General features: G+C 39.9%; 1 protein-coding gene across 1 annotated transcript; it reads left to right on the top strand.

Moving 5' to 3' along the window:
• The first annotated feature begins 6,599 nt into the window (after positions 1-6,599).
• On the top strand, positions 6,600-8,722 carry ankrd63 (ankyrin repeat domain 63). Its single transcript, XM_075447926.1, has one exon. The coding sequence runs from the start codon at positions 6,692-6,694 to the stop codon at positions 8,297-8,299; it is 1,608 nt and encodes a 535-aa protein (XP_075304041.1). The 5' UTR covers positions 6,600-6,691; the 3' UTR covers positions 8,300-8,722.
• The last annotated feature ends 33 nt before the right edge of the window (positions 8,723-8,755 follow it).

The raw sequence follows: 8,755 nt of genomic DNA, 5'->3' as shown, positions 1-8,755 counted from the left end.
GAGTGGAAAAAGAAATAGCCACTGGTTGCAGCCTGTTTGTCACGGTGCAAAGCAGGTGATAGTTTCAACCACATCATTATCAGGTGTGCTTAATTAGAAGGCAGAGGATGAATTAGACCATGGAGAATGAGGGCATGTTGAGTCACTGGTAAGAAAACATTTTTAGTTACTATTATTGTGCCTTGTTGAATTTGCTCCCTAATCAACTCGGTTTTTCACCTTGTGCTTTTGCACTAATTTAGTCCCATGTGTTTAGTAGCTAAGTAACAGTAGTGAGCATTTTGTTTCCATTTCCAAGAGGTTCTTTTTTTTTTTTTTTTTTTTTCGAGTGTGTTAGGAATCTTTTGTTGATTTTACAGCATTGGGACTACATTCTCCCCACTGGCTAATTAAGACATCCACGGCTGTGGATAACACCTTATCTTGACACTAGATTTAATTTCTAATCAGGGATTCAAAATGGAAACCACCTTGGCTAAGCCCGCAATGAATGGGAGATCAGATATTTACCATGACATCTCTGCTTTATTGCATAGATCTGTCCAATTAGCAAATCTCCTGGTACCAAGTCATTTACATTCTGAATATTTCATCCAGATTTCATTCATTTCTGCTCAGTCCATTTTTCACATTCAGCGAATGGATGATGGAGCATTTTTATATCATGCACAGAAGCATACTGAGTGTGATTTCCAAGGGTCTTTATACTGCTATTACCATCATCATTAACTCAACCCTGTTACTAACCTTTTTCTGTAATCACTGCCGGTTTGAAGTTATATTCTGAAGAAGGTAATTAAGCATTTTCTTTACTGGGCTGGATGACAAATGATTCATTTGTAATGCAAAGTATTAAAGATTTTTTTTGTTTGCAAGACAATAAACTCTTTCAGAATGTTTTATCCAGTACAACAAAAATGTTTAAAAGCTCCAAGATTTCATTGAATTCATCAGGTTACAGAAACTGACATTTTTCGTCTTCAGTGAGCACATTATAATGATTATTTTTTCTGTTTCTTTCTTTTCTCCTTCCCAGCACAGCCTGTATTGTGGAATGTTCTCTCCTTGTTCATGTCAACCCAATCCCTGGCTATTATTAGAAAATCTGTTTCAGTATTTAATTTTGTTTTAGGGAGTAAGCAGAAGACTCATAAAACCATTTTTCCACTGTGCAATTTAGTTAGTGATGAATTGGTGAAGTCTTATTTATTTAAAAAAATTTCTCCCTCTGTTGTTGGCAAAGTTATGTGTCTTGTGAGAGGTGAACCACATCTGTATTCATTCCTGATGCAGCACTGTCAGGGCCTCCCTGCACAGGCAGAAGTCTCACCTTGTGTTCTGCAAAATACCTAACCCATGTACACGTGCATAAATGTGCATACTGCAGTGCAGAGATCAGAATTACAAAACTCAAGTATAAAGTGTATTATCAGGAAAATTAGCTGAAAATCTGAAAAATGACTTATACTGTAGAAAAACTTTTTTTCTTTTGAATATGATGTTTTTAGGTAAAAAATACATTATGATGAATTTTATTTAGCAAGCAGTATGTACAGCAAAACTCTGTGGACATATTCAACCTTGGAGATCATTCATTAATTATGAAAGCTCTCTGTCTAATGAAAACATGGCAGCACAGCTTAGGCTTGCCATGTTACATGTGAACAAACCACAATTCTTCTGGAACAAAGTCGTTTTGTATGGATGAGACCAATGGGGAGATGTTTGGTTGCACACAAACTCAATATTAGGCTAGTGGTTATAATGTTATGGCTCTTTAGTCTCCAGAAAACACAGATTCTGGCCAGATTGCGTAGTTTGTATAGTTTCAATAAAACCTATCGAGTCTTTGACATATGAGAATGAAGGACGTGACACAAGGCAGTAGAAAATAGTGCAAATGCAGATATGACAGCTGTCACTGGGTCCGCCGTATAGGCAGCCGCTGTAAGGAAAAGAGAACATGTTATGGTGAAATTAAATGGTAAATTGTTAACCACTGAAAATATACTTTCACTCTCATTTGCAGACACATACACATATAAACACACTTCTCAATTTCAGTAGGTTCCAGGTTGTAATGACATCCAACAGAAGATGTCACTGAATATTCAAGTAGGATGTAAATTATTCGCCTGCATTTTAGTACTGTAAGGGTGATTTTGTTTTCATCATAGTTTGTGTAGTTTTGAGTTTCCTTACCACTTGTCTGTCCACAGAGGTTATAAGACAGTGGCTTGTTTTATTTGGACAGCAATATTCTGATATAAAAACCCTACATCAAATATGACGCAGTTATGTAATCAATATTTTCTGATTACCTGATTAGTCTTGGAAACCAGTAAAAAGAGGAGAAAAAAAACAAAAAAAAAACCCTTATTTTCCCTCCAGGTACCACTGCTGTTATGCCCAGCTCTCTTTCTCAACTCCACACACAAGCATGCACATCTGCCTTTGTAGAGCAGCCAATAGCAACACTCCTGGCTTAAAAGACCCATGATTGGGCAAACGCATCCATCAATATTTCTGCAGGCTGAAACAGAGCCTGTCTGACCACTTGGACAATAAACTGGTACTATAGGTGAATGTTGATTTATTTTAAATTTTAAGAAATGTTTTCTCCATGTAAAACTTTAACCAGTGCAAGGTAATATTCAGACTAAGCAATAATTGAAATCAACTATGAGGAGTATGCTGATCTTATTCACATTATGTAGAGATGTATATAACTTAATCACAATATTAAGTCCTTCTGGAGTTTTCAAGGTGTCTTGTGACACACACTGCTACTTTATTACACTACCATCAGCTCCAGAGTTGCCATGTCCACATATTATGAGCGACTTTGGGCTTGTTGTTTAAGTACACTGTTGCTTGTTTTGGACTTGTTTTTTTTTTTTTATCAGTGCATAACAGGAAGGTTTTTGTAAAAAGAAGATGCAATTTTACGGGTGTGTGTAACCAGAGGAGGCTTAAGCTCAATGTTTTGAGGGTATGGATGTAATTAAGACTTTTGATGGGCACATGCATTGCTGTTGGATAGAGGGATGTAATATGGGCAAGAGTCATTACACTTACTATGCTCTCTAACATGTAAACAGGAATATGATCAGAATATCCAGTCTGAAACTCACATAAACATCCAAGCATCCATTCAAACATTTTCCATAGACACTTAATCCAACTCAGGGTCACGGGGGGACTGGAGCCTATCCCAGCTGTCTTTCGGCTACAACCTGGACAGGTTGCCAGTCCATCACAGGGCCACAAAAGAGACAACATCTAAGCACAACTAAGCATTCTCACTCCTAGGGGCAGTTTAGAGACACCAATTAACCTAACAAGCATGATTTTGGTGTTAAGAAGCACTACCGTGCACCCCCACATAAACATCATAATCATTGTTTCATTGAGATTAAAGTCGGTGGTTCTTCTCTCTTCTTAAAAATCTTCTCTCTGACGCAGGACCTCAAGACTTTTGGAGCTTAAATGCCAGCATTTTGCACTTCATTCTTCAAAGAAAGTTTTGTTCTCCTATTTGTTATTTTGTTTTATTAAATGTTGTTCTGCTTTGTCTAATGCAGTTGCATTTTGTGCTTCAGTGCTACCATGGAAAACTGTAGACACCAAAAAATGCCAAAAATGTTCTAATGAAGCCCTGTGTGTAGGAGGCAGAAAGATGATTATGTCACCATCTAGCTGGTATGGAAATTATGCTATAATATATGTTGATTACATTTGGAGTGGGTAGAATATCTATGATCATTATCAGCAACCCTTGATACATCACTTGATGCAGTACTTTCATGTCTATGATACAGTCCAGATGCAGCTGCTGCTGTTGTTTATACGCATACACCTTTCAGGGAATAAGCTCAATGGAGACTAACCAGACTCGTGCAAACTAACAGTAGGGCAGCAAAAATGTAATGAAAAGCTTTGTGACTTGTATGGCTTTAGTGAATGAGCTGCAATGGCAAAAGACTTCACAAGGATCCACAGCTAACTTCTGGAAAACAAGCCTTTTACGATATGCGGTTCCCCTCAGGAGCAGTGACATCTGTTTAGTTGGACAGCTTTTATTCAAAATTTAAAGCCAGGTGAACAGGTGATTAAAAAAAATCCGGAAAAAATGAAATCGTTGTTAAATACCAATTTTACATACAGAATACAGTACAGCAGGGCAAAGTACATCCCTGTTCGGTCTCACTTAATTTCAAATAATTTTGAACAGTGTAAAACCTCAGAAACTGCATTATTTATACAAAATACAGCTGCACTGTGAACACAGAGACCGAAATCTTTAACTCTGTAAATTTATTTTTCAATATTCATATGTGAACATTTTGAGCCCTTTAGTAGTCATCCTGTCATCCTGTTATTTCTGCTGCTTTTTTTTTTTTTTTTAACAGTTTCTGTTGCTCTACCTGTCTCCTTGAAGCACCATCAAGGGGTTCTAATGAACTAAAACCAACATTACTTGCCCAAGTCACAGCTTCTGCTGACTAACAGTTATCAGCTAGTCATTTGGTATGTCCACAGGCACTCAGGATGCCATCTCTAAATGTCATCTCCCCGTTCCCCAACACCTCTTGTACTCATGCAGCCTCATCTCATCACACCTCTGTGGTTCACTGTTGGCACTGTGCACTCAGGGTGGCAGTCTTGGCACAGATCCACATCAAATAAATATTACATAATCTGGGCCAAATAAATTGATCTTGATCTTGTTTTACCAAAAAATTTGCTCCCAATATTAATCACGGTTCCTAAAAGAATAATCTTGCATTTTTGTGCTGATGAAAGGGGATTTTCTTGCACATCATCCACAGAGATTACATTGTGCAGTTTTCTTCACACTATCTGAGATGTCACAGAAATTCAAGTCTGAGGCATTTGCCCGTCTGAGCTGGATCGTGTTGCAGCAGTGGTGTTACTTTCTGAACCATTTGAAATAGTTTAGTGCTACTACATGGAGATCTGCACACTTCTGGTATATACTGTAGGTCTTTATATAGATCGAGTATGAAAATAATTTTCTTTTTTTTCCCCTAAGATTTGCACTATGTAATGCAATCCTGGTCAGTCACACTAAAATATACTGATTGCCATGATTTTTTTCTAGAAAATGATGTATCCTGTAAATTGGGATCTCAGATTTTTTTTCAATCCTCAAGGGAACTCATGTTCATATTTGACAGACGGCCAAAAATTTTTTTTTACAAAGATTCAGAAAAGACATTAGTGACGGAATAGCTTAAGGCCCCCGAGGGGAAGCATCTGTTGACAAAGCTCAGCCGACTTTAGATGAGAGCAAGGTTCCCAGTGCCGCATAAATGACACGCTGAGGGTTTGATGAAGCCGGATGGTGAATGGTGAGCAAATTGGGAATCCAGGTAATGTTTCTCTCACCTCCACAGTTCAGCGCAGTTTTGGTCCCGCTGAGATTTATATTAGAAATTAGATGAAATGCTGGTCTTGTAAGAAGAAACAGCGGTTTGGAGGCTCTTTGACACAAGCTTTGTGTCGAAAGTGAAGGCTACAAGCAAATTAGACAAATCAAAGACTGAATTTATCATTTCATTAGTACAAAAGAGGCAGCAACAGAAACGCTACCTGCTGATTTGTCATGGAGAACAGACTAAAACTTCCACAATCACTGATTGTATTTAAAGGAGTAGTTTACACTGGCATCATGTTGGCATTTAAAAGCTATTATCATTGTTACCTTTGAAAGCTACTGATGCTGATATCCACATACAAACACAAGTCTTGTTCATAAATCTTCGCATTTCAAGGGATCCCAGTCAGGAGAAGAGCAGATTGTCTCACCACATGAGCTGACCTCTACTTTTTTCTTATTCATTCTACTACGTTTTTTACTGCCTTTTTATTGTTTTGCTCACTAGATTTACTATTTTTGGTGACAAAATACATAAATAAGTAAATAAAGAAATTAAGAAGACCTTCAAGACCTTTTGTGAAACCTCGAGAAACTCCCTGCACAATAGAGCAGCACATTTGAACTCCTTTTAATTGATTGTGATTGGGCTTTGGATATAGGTGAAGCAAAAAGAAGTAGAGTGGATGGATGGATGCAGTATTTCAAAGACATGCTAGAAAGAGGAAAAAAAACAGGAGAGTGTAATTTCCCTACTTTTCCCTCTCTTCCTTTGAAGTAAAGCCTCACATCGACCTTGCCCCAAACCTATTAACAATGTACTCTTGAATGTCAATGGGACTCAACATAATATGCTTTTCATAGATTTCACAAAATACTGAATTGTCCTGTTATTTTACTATTCTATTAGCATTAAGACATTTTTAAATTAATTTGCTTCAAACAACAGGAAAAATGCTACATTTAAGTTACTCTAACAGATCCTGATGAAAAACACTGGCCATGTTTTTCCCTTTCAGTAATTATTATGTTGAAATAGCATATATTTCTCTCCAGGCAGAGAGTGCTTGGGCTGAATGGATGCTGCTACTGCATAATGGTCCTCAGACGTTTGTTTCCTAGGCAACGTGGGGAGGGCATGTGGAGAGGGAGGTATAAAAACACTGGCAGCTCCTCTCTGAGTCTTACGCTGAGGTAAATGCACTCAGTCATCACAGAGAGCCACATACAACTTGCAACACACTTGCTCTCCCTATTTGTCGGCTCAGCTCCACAAGTAGGTGTCCAAGAATGATGCGGCCTAAAGATTTACGCCAGGGCTCTGGCACCAAGACCTTCCTAGATGCCATGCATGGTGGTAAAGTCCACCTTGCACGCTTCATCCTGGATGCTTTGGATGGGCGCATCATCAACTCGAAGACAGAAAACAGCCGCACCCCACTCATGTACGCTGTCTGCCTGCAAGACTTTGGGACCAGGACCAAGTTCACCCGGCTTCTGCTGGAGAAAGGGGCGAATGTCAACTGTCAGGATGAGGATGGCCGCACAGCCCTTAGCCACGTCTGTGAGATGGGTCACCTGGATGTTGTTAAACTTCTTGTGCAGTTCAATGCTGATCCGGAAGTCTCTGATGCCTGGGGTAACAGTGCTCTCATGTACGCTGCCTTCTCTGGACACAGTCAGGTTCTGGAGTTCCTGGTCAGAGCTTTCAAAAGACTAGGACTGAGGTTGGACAGAACCAATAACGCCGGCCACTCAGCCATTGAGGTAGCCAACTTCTTTGGATACAACCAATGTGTCCAAATTTTGAACTTTCCTTGCAGGAAAGTTGGCAAAGATGATCCACATGTTGATGCGAGCACCGCTGTTGAAGGAGAGTGCCACCTGCCCAACAGGCTCCCCAGGCATGTTCTGGAGAGGTTCTCCAAGCAGCTGACCAATGAAGACCAATTGCCAGGCATATTCCAAAGACAGATGAAAATTGGAGACAGCAGCGGGCTGTGGAATCATTTCAGATGTCCCAGGAGTCAGTCTCATGAGGACAATCATCGCCACAGTTGGGCTCTGCCTCCACAGCCAGAGAAAAGCCAGATTGAAGGGGATCACAGCAGTCTCTTCACTGCCAAACAACTGCAAAACTGCCAGCTTCGAGAGCTGAGGGGAGCAAAAATCCTCAACTCTCTTTCCGAGCCAAGCCAGAAAGATGTCAGCCAAGACACCAGACTCTCAGAACAAACACCAGAGAGTTTTCCTCTCTGGGGAAAGGCAAAGTCGTTTAATCTGGACCTTCTGAGCAGCAGAAAGCAGTCCTATCAGGGTGATTTGCGTGACATGAGCCTATCAGCCAGCAAATTAAAGAGAGCCTCACTACAGGATGAGCGATGCCTGATAGACAAAATGGAATGTCAAGGGACCACCCGGGGCCTGACAAACGATGGCAACAAAATTGTCTCTCTGCCAAAGTCTATTTTAAACAGCAAGGGTCAGCCTGTGAAAGCTCTCCAGGAAAATGTCAGATCACAGAATGAAGAGGCCAGTGAAACAACTCCATCGGGCAGGAGAGAGCAGCAGAAGAGGGGAAGCCTCGGCTCGACTACAAGACACGGCAAACTACTTTTTGCCAGGGGAGAGATGGAGTCAGAGAAGATCCCCAGCCATGCCCCGGGGTTCATGGGCCTTGGGACCAGACTGCTGCGTCGATTCACCGCACCAGAGTTTATGAGGATGGTGATAGACTGTTCGTCTAGCCCCTCAAATGGAAGAGGTCGGATGTCCCGCTCCGAAACCTTCCCTTGTTCACACACGCACCAGCAGGTCGACAGTCAGCAGAGTGTTGACAGTATCAGCGCTGTGAAGTGTGAGTTTGAAAGCTACTCGTCTCAGTCCACCCTTGATTAGATGGAGAATGTACAACAATAAAACAGGCTGTTAGTGTTGTTTTTTTAATTGCATTTGGAATTCTGACAATCCAGATTTATTGCTTGGCGATCTAACTTATAAACTGAGAGAAATTTTACTTCTTTGCTTTTGTTGCATTTTTTTCAGTATTTAATGATAACAATAAAAAAGTCTAATGCTATTTGCTTATTCGCATAAAGTTGGCTAGAATTTTACTATCGTGCATTTACAATTCTGTTTGAAATAACCTAATACAAGTCTGTGAGCTACTGAAACTTAATTTTTCACATGTTTATATCACGTGGAATTAAATGTATTTAATAGTGCTTGTGTTTTTAAGAAAAAATGTAATTTGCTTAAAGTTATCTACTGTGCATTCATGCTGAACCTATGACAAATACAATAAAAGACTTGTAAATTCTACTTGTATTTGTGTGTGTGTGCAAGTGAGTAAAA

The sequence above is a fragment of the Odontesthes bonariensis genome, chromosome 17 (genome assembly GCF_027942865.1).
Source record: "Odontesthes bonariensis isolate fOdoBon6 chromosome 17, fOdoBon6.hap1, whole genome shotgun sequence".
In the NCBI taxonomy this organism is placed as follows: Eukaryota; Metazoa; Chordata; class Actinopteri; order Atheriniformes; family Atherinopsidae; genus Odontesthes; species Odontesthes bonariensis.
Note: the sequence above shows the minus strand (reverse complement) of the source record. Positions and strands in the feature narration are given on the sequence as shown.